Consider the following 14,542-nt stretch of genomic DNA (forward strand, 5'->3'; position numbering starts at 1 on the left):
AGGGTGACCATGTTGATTAAACAAATAACCTTAATTTCGTAGCTTCCAAGCTAGTAAGTAAATGTTCCCCATATAGCCTTGGAATAATAAAACTAAAATAGTATTGGACATGAACGTGGTCTACTTGTATTAGAAAATTAGGAGACAATCTTGAGCTGGCATGACTACTCATGAGTTCTTTTTGTTCATCAAACACTTCACTTTCACAGAAGACCATATCGTAGATACTTAGGGTTGGTATACAAAATCTTATGTACTTTATATTATTTTATTAATTATTAATAATACATCATCATAAGAAGCTCTTAACCATATGATATGCCTTTTAGTTTAGGCAAATCTTTTGTTCATAAAGATTTTATTGTTTTTGAGATGTAACTACATATGTATTATATAAATAATTAATTCAATGTTGGAGAGTTTGCTTTCTAGAATAAAAATTATTTAAAATCTTGCCACTTTTGATTCAATTTGAGATTTTTTTTTTAAGTCTTAAAATATAAAATAAATAGCAATATATGCATCCTTCCTTTATTAGTACACTTTTTAACATCTTTTTTTATTAAAATAATAAATAATATAAAATAATATATTTAAACATTTTATAATAAATAATATATATATATATATAACACCTTGCATAATAGCAATGTAAAAATATTATTACAAAATTTATATACATCACTAGATAATTGCCAATAATTCTTATTGATAATATGTTAACATGCTTTTGGAGTTTTTTTAGTTTTGGAATTAAAATGCTTTTTATATTTTTTCTTTTCAATTTAGATAAAGATAGACGTACTGATTGAATTGCCTAGGGTTCGACCTCCATTACTACACTGGAGTATATTTGGGTTTTGTTCTATCATATAACTCAAGTTTAATTTTTTTTTTTTTTTTTCCAATTTGGGAGTGAATCTAATTCTTTATAAATGGAGGGCTCAAAGAGGACAAAGACAAAATATAAGAAATACATTCCAAAGAAATAAAATTTTAGGATCATGGAAGTCCTGATATGGTCAGTGCACTAACAAATAGAGATATGATATTTTCAGAGAGAATCATGAAAAAAAACAGATGGGCCCATGAAGGGCTATAAGGATTAGAGACAAAGCCCAAACAGAGGGTTTGGCATTAAAACGACAAGACGAAGCAGCAAGAAAGTCTTTTTTTTTTAAAGTCTGATCGCAGGCATTGCATGAATTGACATTTGCCATACAAAAAAGATGGTATTTGAAGGAAGGAAGCGGGTGAAAGCAGCAAGCATGTGTAAGCATGTTCTTGCTTTTCATGGGGACTTGGAATCTTGAATCCTGTAACAGATGCTCATGTTTTATCCCAGAAAAGGAGAAATATTGATTTTTCATGAGTTGCATTCACCAAAAATAATAAAAGAAAAAGAAGAATTTTACATTTTTTTTGTAAGCTCTAATAATTGATGGCCTGGCCTTCATATAATCTGCAAGCTTTACATCCATGAAAATTGTGACCTGAGAGAAATAACCAAATGAAATTATTGAAAATGTCAACGCGTTGGAAAGCTTATTGATAAGCAATGAGGCCCTTCCAACCAAAGGGCTTAGCTTGGGTTTCCCAGCCCAAATGGATAGAGACCATTGGAGCCCAATTCTCTACCACTCAGGCCCAAAAGAGAAGGCAGGCCTACTATTCTTGCAGAGAGCAGCGTCATCATATATAAAGTATGATTTATTAATAAGTCTAAGACTTTGTTTGATTTATAAATTAATATGAAATTAGATGAGAATAAAATATTTATTTCAAACTAAAAATAATTCTCTTTAGTTCAAATTTTATATATGTTTTGATTTTCAATTTCTGTCCAAATAACAATTCACTTAATAAAGTATATTGATTTCAAGAGAATATATATATATATATAAGATAATTTACAATAAAGGAATATTTAAATTTAATATTATATGAAAATTACATAATTTTTCTCTTAAAACATAAATTTAGACACACTTTAACTATCTCTTATTTATACTCATATTAAAAAAATTATCAATTAAACTAAAACTATATCGTGATGATGTGATAGCTAATGTCATATTTGATGTGCTAACTTCGTTAATGAGATAATTATTTTATTAATAGTGGAGTAAAATTGATAAAACTTTAAAAAATTATGGTTTAATTTACAATTTCTATAACAAAATTATAAAAATTTAAAAATACAATTTTTTTTTAACTGTTAACCATTTTTATTTATGTTAATAAACTAATAGGTATGACCTCATTGCCCCAAACTTTATATACATAATTGAAGTTGAAATTTTCAGATTCAACCGTTGGACTTTTCCCTTGTAGACAAAAGAATATAAACATTCAACGGTCATAAAAACAATGCATATTTGGCGCATAGATGAGTTGAGAATAGCGTGGGCCGGGGAAATGTAATTTCGTTAAAGAATCGGCTTTTGCCCTATCGTTGAAAGTGAATATAGAGTATTGTTATGACAAGTACGTAAATTTAAAATATATATGTAAATAACATAATTATATAATATAAAAAAGAAAAAAAAATAATATTAAATTTAATATAATTTAATTATACGATTTACATCTATCAGCAAAATAAGAGAAAAAGTTTCACTATGATGAAAAGAGTAAGATACAATTATTCATAACTCTCAAATCATACTCCTAGTGTATTTCTCGAATATCTCACAATTCTACTGTAAATGGTATAATATTACAATATTTATATTAGTCTAACGCCTCTGCATCCCCAAGGAGATCAGTGATGGGTTTCGAGTTCGAATCTATCAACTCGTGTCTTCCGTTACCACTACAGATCTCATTTTTTATCTAAATCGGGTCGTAGTGTGAACCTTTCAGGTCGAGTCACAATTCAAGTATATGAAGACATATTCAAAATTTAAGCTATATAAAAATAACAAGTATCTTCGATAATTTTGTTAAATATTAATAATTAATTATTTATATAATAATTTAAATTAAAAATAATAATTAAATTATTTATTAAATGTAAAAAAATAAAATAATATTTTTATTTTAATTAAAATATTAAATACTACCTTAAAAATAATAAGAGATAATATTTCATTATCCACTCTTTTAATCTTTAAATATTAATATAAATACTCATTTATTATAAATAAAAAAATAATATTTTTATCATAACCAAAATATTAAATTCTACTTTTAAAGTTGACGCAAATGTAGAGAGAACAAGTCTCATATATAGTAAACCAACAAACATTATTTTATTATTATTATTTTTTATTAATTATGATAATAAAAATGTTATTTTTTTTTACAAATTTTCTTTCTAAGAATTAATATTTTATACCTATTGACATTAAAAATAAATAAGATAATTATTTTTCTTTTTTAATTGATATAAAAAATATATAAAAATTGTTTTTCTTCTGTTAGAATCGTTAATAACATTAATAGATAAAATCTTTAAACTTAAGGGAATGAAATAAGATATTTAAAAAAAAAAAATTGATAAAGCACAAGTTTTTATTTGCCATTAGGCCAAAAAATAATGTAGGAAGTTAATGAAGCAAAAAATTGGGCATTAATTATAAATGGTCCCATATTCGCACATTAGCAGTGGCAGCAGCTTGCTCATTTGCCGATAGTCTAATTCTCTATTAATGGATAAATTTTCTATTTTATTCCTGAATATTTTGTCACGTCCTAGTAAGATTTTTTTTTTAAAAGCTTTTATCTTAATTAATTGATAATTTTTTTATTTAAATTTAAATAGACTTATTTTTAATAAAAAAAAATAAAATAATAAAATTTCCAATTATTATTATAAAAAAATTTATTTAAAAAATTTTATTTAATCTTTTTGGTATAAAATTGAATCTATTTAAATTTAAATAAAAAAATTATGAATTAATCAAGAAAAATTTAAAAATAAATTTATTTAAACATGATATAAAAATTTAGGGACAAAATTGAGTTTTGTTTCTATAAAAGCCAAAGCAAGTCTAGTTCAAAACTGAAATTTCCTCTTCTTTATTCTTTCTTTTAAATAATAATCAAATCATATTGACAGAATTACATTAATCACAGGAAAGTTATATATATCATAACACTAAAAAATAATATATATATTTTTTTAAATGCAAATATTTTTACTGTGTAAACACGCGCTTTATCCAATCACACGCATACGTCAGCGCTTTAGAAGAAAAGATTGTTAATTACATGAATATGAAATTTAAGCATAAAAATATTATTTTAAATGTCTTTAAAAAAATAATTTTATTATTTTACTATTTTTATTATTAAATTAAATTTTTAATTATTTTTTAATTAATATATTTAAAAAAAATATTTTTTTTTAAAAATAATCTTATTAAAAATGCCAAACACAACCTTAATATATCAAGCGAAAGAAAACAGAGCTAACGGAATAATGGCATCAACAAAATGATCTCCCTTGCTATCTGCACCTAATTATAATAAAATAAGGAAGATCAGCTGCATTTTCACAAGTTTAGGTGTCAGCTCACTTGGCTCATAAGTCTCTTACCATCATCATTTAATGAAAGAATGGAACTCCACATCCTCTCTGACATGCCTCCACATGAGCTGTTCATCATTTATACTCCACACTAAGGTTATTTTGTACATGATTACCCCTTATTAACGTTATTTAATATTTAAAGAGTCTAAACTATTGATATTTATACTTTTTTTAAAAATTAAATATCAATTTTAAAAGTTTAAAATAATAAATATTTTTTTACAAATTAAAATTTATAAAAATAATAATATTTAATCTTTTTTTTTAACCTTTTATCAAAAGTCCTAAAGATTCATAAGTCCACGTGTATGATAAATAAAATCATGCCACGTTAGTTATATGGAGATAGCAATTACTTTGTTTCAACGTGGCAGGTAGAATCTTGAACTACAAAGAGAGAGAGAGAGAGAGAGAGAGAGAGAGAGAAAAGAAAAGAAAAGAAAAGAAGAAGAAAAGGAGGCAATGGAAATCATCCTCAGAATCCATAATTACCGTAATTTATTATAGATTATACTATTAGGAAACAGACCAATCAATTTACGTTGTACAAATAAATTAACTTCCCATTAATGCGAAAGAAATATTCAACCTCCCTAAAATGACAGACCACCTAAAAAGTTTTCATGGCAAAGGTACAAAAAGATGCATTTGTTATGAGAATAGCACCTTGAGAATTCCTCAGAAGTAGAAACTGCACAAAATCCCAAATTTGCACCATTTGAAACAGATGGAGGTAATGCCAAAAACTGTATCAGGTATTAAAAGTAGCTTTATATGAAAACGAAAACATAAGAACCAGAAATTAGAGTATAGCAATCAACGTAGCACCACACTAAGGCCTTACTTGGTTCTAATAGCCTATTTTCTGATAAGTTCACTTTCCAATAAATAACTTAACTTGATTAGGGTAAGCAAGTTACCTAAGTTAAAGAATTGATAGCCTAAACTTCCTAAGAAGTCAAGGATTATTGCTAACCAAACAAGCTATATTTTAGCACTTCTTGAGAACTTAAACATCTTGAATTGAATTACCCCCAACCAAAAAAGACCTCAGAATAGTCATCACGAAATTGACCAGTGACTTGATACCTCGGAATTGCGAAAGGTGAAAAGGCAAAGATGCAGTTTTTCATACTTCCAATTCGAGCTTGTGTCAAAACTGGCTAGGTTTAACACGTCTAGATCCACGGAACAGATTTCTTAAAGCAATTAAATCATGCACACAAACTAGGTAAGGATTATGTGAATAAAAATCAATTCCCCAAGTAAAATTTTGCAAGTGCTTAACTTGTTACTGATATTTCTGATTGCAGAACTATGGACAATCAAGAATTAGTCGCCCCTGGAAAGAAATAAAACTCTATGATATCATAATGCAGATATTCAAGTTCTACAGCAGTTCTACAATGAGTATATAAACAGCAACACTCTGAAAACATGAAATTTTATCAAGCTGGCCATCAAGCCAATATGCAGGAACAACCCTAATTTTCCCTGAAGAAATAAGAACAAACATAACTGCACTAAACCAAAGTTAATCATCAAACAGAAGCTTCAAGATCACAAATTGCTTTTTCACTTGATGTGTCTGTACAGAACTCTCAATGAAATCACAGTTTGCTCTATTCTGTAGAACATATACATATGATCATCCAAGTACAGACATCAACTAAACATGTGAAAGAAATGAAAAATACGACAATTTAAACTGAAAGACAAACTGCCCAGCATCAAAATGATGAACACTAAAACAAAGCTCATTACATCACATTTATTAATCTTTCCTTCAGCCCCATCAAACTAGAAAGCCTACCAACCATTTCAACAGAAAGTCACAAGAAATGAGCTCCAAACTTTATACAAATACTTCCTCAATTTTGACCAAGTCTCCAGTTACCAGAAATGGATGTAATATATTATTACAAGAAAACACCCTTGTAACTGTAAACAAAAATTAATATTTAACCATCAGGACAGGAGCTCATGAAAAATCATTGATAAAAAACTACAAACATAATTCTATCTTTTATGCTTAGGTTGTCCAAGTTTGTATCTTTGGTAGCTTTGCTGCACAACTGTTGGAGACCAAAAAACCCACTGGATATACCCGATTAATTAATTCCCATAAAGAATAGTTCAAAGCTACTCTTTTCTTTCAATATTGGCCATAGTACTGAATCATCCTAGTAGACCAAAATTCCCGGAGAAGAAAGAAGCTTGTTTATGCGAATAACTTTGCAATGTCAGATTCTACTCCTAGCTAAACATTTCGGTGCATCTTCAGCCCTAGCTGTAAGTACAAAAGATCTTAAAATGCGCTTGCAACATTTTAAAGCAAGACTATTTTTTGTTATGCAAACAGGGATATTTACACATTCAGTGAACAAAAATATTAGCAGAGAAAAATGAATGTAAACCACAAATGACAACAGAATCTTGAAGTTAATCACAAGCATTGCCTTGGTTAAAAGTTAAAATGGCTTTTTTTTTTTTTTTTAAAGTCTGAGAACCTAATATATGCCTAGACAACAATTCAGAAAAGAACATCAAAATTCGCAAACCAAGCATCAAAATATTCAGTGTCATGTTGAACCGAACATTGTCTTTATCCTTGTGTATTCTAAGAAAAAGGATCATGATTGATCAAATGACTCTTAGAAGTAACAAAGAATCACTTGCACCTATTCAATCTATGAATTAACAATATAAAGATTTAAGTGGAAAAGCATCAAGCCATCAACACAAAGCATTCAACCTTATTAGGAATTTGACTTGACAAATCTTAATTGACTGGAGAATAGGATTTCCAGAACAAGGAAGCAAGCAGTGCCTCCAATCAGAAATCATGTATTAAATTAAGTTTTGAAACAAACAAGAAGCTTGCTACTCTGCCCCCCAACGATGTAGGGAAGCCTGCCAAAAATAGCAAGTTATCAACATATTAGATGCTTCTCAAACAAAAAAAGCAAAATCATCCAAAGCTCCAAACCATCTTACAACAACAACAACAAATAAGCCTTGATTCCAAATTAGTTGGGGTTGGCAACATGGTTCCTTTTTCACCAAGCTAAAATGAAAACAATTAAATTGTCTATCACCTGTCTTTGTGTCAATGTTTTACATCTTAAAATTACCACTGAAAGTAAAACGGACTAAACCATGCCCCTGCATCATAACCCAAAGAGCAATAGTGCAATACTAAATGATTACATGAGAATTTTGATATCAATTTGTCACTTTTCTTCCTTCTATTTGGATTACCTCCTCTGCATTTTTACAGAACTTGCTGATAATACCTCAAATTGAGACCTCAGCAATGTGGGAGTAGCACTTCAAACGTTCCAGAAAAACCTCAAATATCTGATGATCCATAATAGTATTTACCTCTGCATAAAAATCATTAGTGTCTCAGTTAACACATGAAAAAGAATCCCAAAAGAACCTAACAGGACTCCAGATACAAAATCCACCTATAAAAACTGGGAAAAAAGACGTTTTTATACTGAGAATCGAATGTTGCTGCTTAACAACTATCCAGCATATTGGGGAAGGGTGGTGGATTGAAGGAAAATCACTTAAATATAGGGGACAAAATCTATAATCTTCGCATAGACATATTTTCATACTTGTAAGTAGATAGAGAAGATGGTTACGGACCTTCACCGGAGGATCGGCAACTCTATAAGAATCAGCTGTAGTTCCCACCAACCACAACCCAGGAAAAACATTCTGCAAAAACACATCAAAATTATTAGCATCCAAGAAAGAAGAACAAGGAGAAGAAGAAGAAGAAGAAGAAACCAAAATCAGAAGGGAGAAAAGAAAAAGGATGAGATAAGATCACTTACATCAAGCAATTTCTGCACGTTCTTGGGTCGTTTCCTGGGCCTCCTGGCAGGTCTCGACCCAGTCAAAGCGAAAATATCCTCTTCAATCTCTTCTCTCGACAGAGCTATCCAAAACTTCCTCTTCTCCTTCTTTTCCAAGCAAACCCCCCCGCCTCCTCCTGTAGACTCTACCAATCCCCTCAATCTCATCGATTTCGGCTGAAGCTGCGGCGTATTCTCCCTCTCTCTCTGCTCATTTACATGCATCATCACCGCTTCTTTCAATTCCCCTCCATTCTTAGCTGCCAAAATCCCTTTTCTTGGCCTCAATTTCCACGGCCTCGAATTGCCTTCTTCCTCTTCTTGCTTTTGTTTCTCCTCCTCCTCCTCTTCCTCTTCTTCAGCGTCAGCTCCGTTGTTGTTTTCCAAAACGGTGAATTGCGTCTGCGGCTTTTCAGCGACTTCCGCTCCCAAAACCGTTATTTGTTTCTGCGGATTTTCCGTGGATGAATTTTTTGGTTTTGGCAAGAGAGAGGAGCAAGACGTAAAGGAGAAGCGATGGACACGAGCAGAGCGGGATCCGACCCGGGGAGGATGCCGGATTGTTGTTTGTTCCGGGTCAGATTCAGTCTCAGGGTCAGGTGCAAGTGCGGACGTGGGACGGCTGCTATTAGTACTTCGATGGTGGTGGTGGTTACTGGGGGCAGAGAGTGCGGTGGTCTGGCCCCATTTGAGGGAGAGCGGGAAGTTATGCAGCGGCTGTGGCTTCACTGGTGCTGCTGCCATGAAAGCCAGCACTTACATATACAAAGATATCTATATATGGAAGTGCGTGCCTGTGCCTTTGCTTTTACGTGGAACTTAAAGATGGTAACGAGAGCCCAAATAAAAAAAAAAACCCTAGAGACAGAGAGAGAGAGAGAGAGAGCAAGGAAATGAGAGAAGCAGGCCAGACGGTGGTGTTGTGTTGTTAAGCAGAGGACGACGAGAGAGAAAGAGGGTGGGGCGTCATATGCGTGTATGTGTTTAGTATGGGGGAGATTATATTACTCTACCTGTATACTACAGAATACAACCGCTGCTCCCTCATTTCTTTTCCCACTTTTTTCCCCTCTTAATTTAAACAATTATTTTTATACCTATTTAGAACTTAATTAATCAAGCTTAAGGTCTAAAATTAAAGTTTATTTATCTATTTTAATTTTACACGTCATCCAAATAAAATTAATATAAAAAACAAATATTTATGTTAATTATCAATTTCATAATTTTTTAAATAAGTTTTTATGTTGATTTAATATTAACATTTTTGACTTTTCATCATTTGACCATGACATTCACGTGATTTGGAAAATGTTTTTTAACTTCAAATATATTTATAAATAATAATTTGCGGATGAATTTAAAACCACATTGATCTCAAAAATATATTTTTATTTTAATTAATTATTTATGCAATAAAAACTAAAAAAAAAAGTGACAGGCATTTTTTTTATTATTTATCATAACATTCGAACACTCATATATTGTCACGACCCAACCTATGGGCCGGACCGGCACAAGGACCTGGACTAGCCTAAAGCCCCCGAAATCCGTAGTAAGCCTAACTATTCACTTAACTCAACTCTAAGGCCCATTTGGGCCCAATTTCAAAAAATCAACCGGACAGAGTCCGGCCATAAAATGAACCTTTCAACGGGGAGTTTTTGACTCACCCGACCTGTAAACACAATAAATACTCAATTGGGGAGCTCAGCTCACCCTCCACATACTTATCAGCATAAAAATAAATGGGAGCTCAGCTCTCTCATCCAATCCATCAAACATGCATAGAATATTAAGTTTACAGGTCCAAAATAATAATTTAGTTTACAGATCCATATCAAATAAACATTTCTAACACATGTGGAAATTCTAAAATTTAACAAGTTTATGCAAACGTTAATAATCGACATGCGAGGAATAAAGCAGGTTAATCTCAAAAATATCCTCCTGTGGCCTGAAAAAATATTGAACATGAGTGAGCGTTCGACTCAGAGAGTAAAATATCAATTTTAACTATAATCTCTATAACTATCTAAAACTAATGCACCCTGTAGAGTGAAATGCAACATCAACAACATTTTCACATCATAACATCATAAAGGTAATTTGGAACACTCACACACCCAGTGATATCAATCATAATATATGGGAGCTGATCCCCTATACAGTTCTCTTAAATCCAACCTGGTGCCAGCGAATAACTAAAGCCGGACTTTCGCTTAATAAACCAAATCGAGGGTCCCAGCGAAGAACTCAAGCCGTGACTACCCCCCGAAGGATCGGGTCCCAGCGAAGATCTCAAGCCGTGACTACCCGTCCTATCCATAGTCCACACCACATCACACGCATACCAACGCACACACACTGCTCCAAATTACCACAGCAACATACATGGCACTTTCACAGTTATGAATGCAACATAAATCGTGCCTAAAGTCTATCTACATAGATATATACATATAAGTGATGCATGGGCATGCTTGAACATATAATAATAGTGAAATTACAATTAAAATTAATATTTTACTCACAGACTTGACAACGGTTACTGTGGCTGCTGGGCGGAGGAAGAAGGCTGTCCCGGCTCACCTGACAATTACATTACAATTATTTAATACAATTGACTCAATACAATCAAGAAAATACTAAATACGTCCTAAGTCGTGCCGAAAATCCGGCAGAATCTCCCCTATATCTAGGACCTACCCAACCTGCAAAATGGCTCAAAACACACTTCTATATTCACAATCCATATATCCACAACTCAATCACATCACACAGCCCCTCCTGGGCCCATCAAATCAGTCATCCATCACAATATATAAAATTTCAATTTAGTCCTTATAATTGATCATTTTGCAAAAACTACCCAAACAAGCTCTAAAAATTCTAAAACTTTGCCCTGCAGTCCTTAGCAATATTACTAGGCTATTGCAAAAAGAATCATAATTTTCTGAGCTACCACGAATATTTTATGAATTTTTTATCCTATTTAAGCACTAGAAAAATACAAAAAAGTAAGGTTCGGGTTTATCTTTGCCGATTCCGACTTCGGGAACGCGCTCGAGACGTTTGACAATGGGGGGTAGCCAAAACCTCGGTCCAATTCGGAGACTTTTCCGGTAACGGGTCTGTCTGGCTGGAAATTCACAAACCTGGGCAGCTGTCGAATTTCGGCAAATTGAAGATACCTACACGAAGCCCACGACACGGGGGTTAGTACATAAATTTTTCAGAATTTTCTAAGCTCATTTAATGCTCGAAAAGACACTGCGAAGTTCCGTGGGACCCATCGAAAAACGGTGTCGGAAAAATTCGAAATTTATGTCGTGCGAAGCTCTCGACGATTGGAGCGCTCTGGTACTCTCAGTTTTCTCGTGGGATTCATGGGTTGCGAGAAATCTAGCCCGAAAGTCAAAATGGGCTAAAACTTCACGGGCAAAATTGGACAAACCGCTCGATGGATTTCGGTGTTCTTGGTGTCTATGGAAAGCTCTCGACGAGTAGATGAGTTTAGACACAAGACCCGGTCCGATTGGTGGCCGGATCGGCTGGATTTTGACCGGGAAGGTGAACAGTCGCGGCTGCGCTGCCGCTTCGAGCCGCTTTTCGGCGTTCCAGCGCACGGCCGTGGGGAGAGCCGAGGCGCGCCGGCGAGGTGGGGAGGCAGGGGAGGTGGTGGCGCGGCAAGGGGAGGAGGAAGGAGAGAGAAAAGAGAGAGAGAAGGGGAGGAGGTCGGACGCGTGCTGGGAAGGTAAGAAGAAAAAGAAAAGGCCGGTCCGATTCGATCGGTCTGATCCGGTTCGATTCGATTCGGCCTGTTCGATTCAGGATACAAAATTTTTAAATTTTTACTATATCTCGGGACCAAAAATGAGGTCCAAAAATTCCGAAAAAATTTCAGAAAACTCAGAAAAATTCGTAGATTCCAAATATATTTTTAGTTTTTCCACGTGGTCTTTAAATTAATTTTTAAAAATTATCAAAGTTTATATTTTCGGAAAATCGAACCCGATTTTTAAAATTCGAAAAATCTAAAAAAAAATCCTAAAATTTAAATAAAATTAAAATACCAAAAATGCTCATAAAATAATAAAATTTAAATTTTGGGGTGTTACATATATATAATTTTAATGATTTTAAATTAAATATTTATATATTTATTATTTAAATTATATAAATATTTTAATTGATTTTTATATAAATTTTAAAATAAATATTTAACTTAAAAAAAAAATATTTTGTTGATCCTTGTATAAAAATCTTAAAAAGTTATTAGAATGAGACGGAGAGAGACACTTTATCACTCTGACTATTTGTGAATTTCATACAAAGAATTCACAATATTCATTAGCTGAAGTTTCATAAGAAAGGATTCTATCAAAATTTAAACTCATCTCTTAAAATTAAAATTAAAATATTGACATAAATTATAGATCAAGTGTTTTTGTTATCCATTAAATGTGATGATAAAAAAAAATTAAATGAGATAATAAAAAATTAAAATTGAAATTGAAATTTTATAATTAAATGTAAAATATTTTCAATTAAATTGTAAAGACATATCAAATTATATGAGTAGTTAATGAAATACTATCCATATATATGCAAAATATAAAAATATATAAATTGTAAAATATCATAATCAAAGTAAAATTGTTAATTATAATATAGTTATTATAATATTAACATAAAAATATTATGTTTGCGAAATGCAATCAGATTTTAATTTAAAAAAAATTAACATCAAATTAGTTTTTCAATAAAATATTATATATTTAATTAATATTTTCTAGGCTCTAGCAATTACCTGATTGGGTATTAATGATAAGGTTAAGATATTTTATTATATAAAATTTTAAGAGATTATCCAATATTTATTTATTTTTTATATGAAGACTTAATTTAATTATTTATAAAAATAATTAAAAACTATGAATATGAGAGGTATAACATTTTAGTCCGCTGATAATATATTATAATATCTCAAAATTTTCTAACACGTTTCAGCCTAATTTTTATAATTTACGGACTAATGAGCCATCAATATCTGGTTTCGTGTCGTATGGAAATGGCGGTGGTATAAATGTATACCTATCGTCCGATCAGTCGTCCTGCAGGACCACGGACTTGGTCGGTGGGGCTAAAGTTTACGTGCGCATCAGTGTACTCTGTTACTGTACATAGCATTTCTTTGGTACCTGATTATAAATTTATAATCCATGCGCTGTTTTACAAGCGCTTAACGTTTAATTTCAACTTTATTTTTATTGGAAAAAATTTAATTTAGTATATTTTTAATTTTTTTAAATTTAATTTATAAAGTTCAATGTAATTTAATTTAATTAAAAAATTAAGAAAATAAATAAATTTAGTTTCTTAATTTTTAATTTTAAATAAATAAATAAATATATTATTAAAAATAAAAAATAAAGAAATTGAGTTAAAATTAAAATAAATATTTTTTTTTTGTCTTTTAGAGAATCAGAACGCAATAAGGATGCTCCTACTCTTACCGATCAAATTTAATTTAACCAATTATTTTTCACATCTTAAAATAGCATATAGAGTAGAGGTAATTCGAGCCGTCTACTTATATTGTAGTAAATATTTGGAAATTTTATCTGTTATATAGTCCTTGTCAATTGTCATTGTTTCCGGTTAAATTTGAATTTAAATATATTAGATCCGATTAAATTTAAAATTAAAATCAATTAATAATTTACGAATTTAAAATAAATCAAATTTGCTTTGAGTCTATTGGCAGTCCTGACCTCTTTCTTTTTTTAAATTTTAAATTGAATCCAATTATAATAAAAAATTCAATTTAAAAATTATTTCAATCATTAGATTTTCTCGATATAAATGAAATAAAAAATATAAATATAAATAATTTTTTTAAAAAATAAAATTTTTTTATCTAAAATATATGTATACACAAATTAATAATAAGAATATATTATTATTAAAATTATAATAATTTTAATAAATTTATTATTTTTATATGATACACATACATGTATATTTTATATCTGATATAAAATTTTAAAATATTAATTCTTAAACACACTCAATTTATTTATAAATTTTAATTAGAATCACATCTAGACACTTAATTTTTTTTTTATACTCA

At 30.8% G+C, this 14,542-nt stretch overlaps 1 protein-coding gene across 1 annotated transcript; it reads right to left on the minus strand.

Moving 5' to 3' along the window:
- Positions 1-7,530: 7,530 nt before the first annotated feature.
- On the minus strand, positions 7,531-9,390 carry LOC110634439 (uncharacterized). The gene is made up of 3 exons (XM_021783432.2): positions 8,386-9,390; positions 8,195-8,266; positions 7,531-7,923 (listed from the first exon to the last, which is right to left on the minus strand). The coding sequence occupies exons 1-3, from the start codon at positions 9,148-9,150 to the stop codon at positions 7,918-7,920; spliced, it is 843 nt and encodes a 280-aa protein (XP_021639124.1). The 5' UTR covers positions 9,151-9,390; the 3' UTR covers positions 7,531-7,917.
- Positions 9,391-14,542: the final 5,152 nt, after the last annotated feature.

The sequence above is a fragment of the Hevea brasiliensis genome, chromosome 16, assembly GCF_030052815.1.
Source record: "Hevea brasiliensis isolate MT/VB/25A 57/8 chromosome 16, ASM3005281v1, whole genome shotgun sequence".
NCBI lineage: Eukaryota > Viridiplantae > Streptophyta > Magnoliopsida > Malpighiales > Euphorbiaceae > Hevea > Hevea brasiliensis.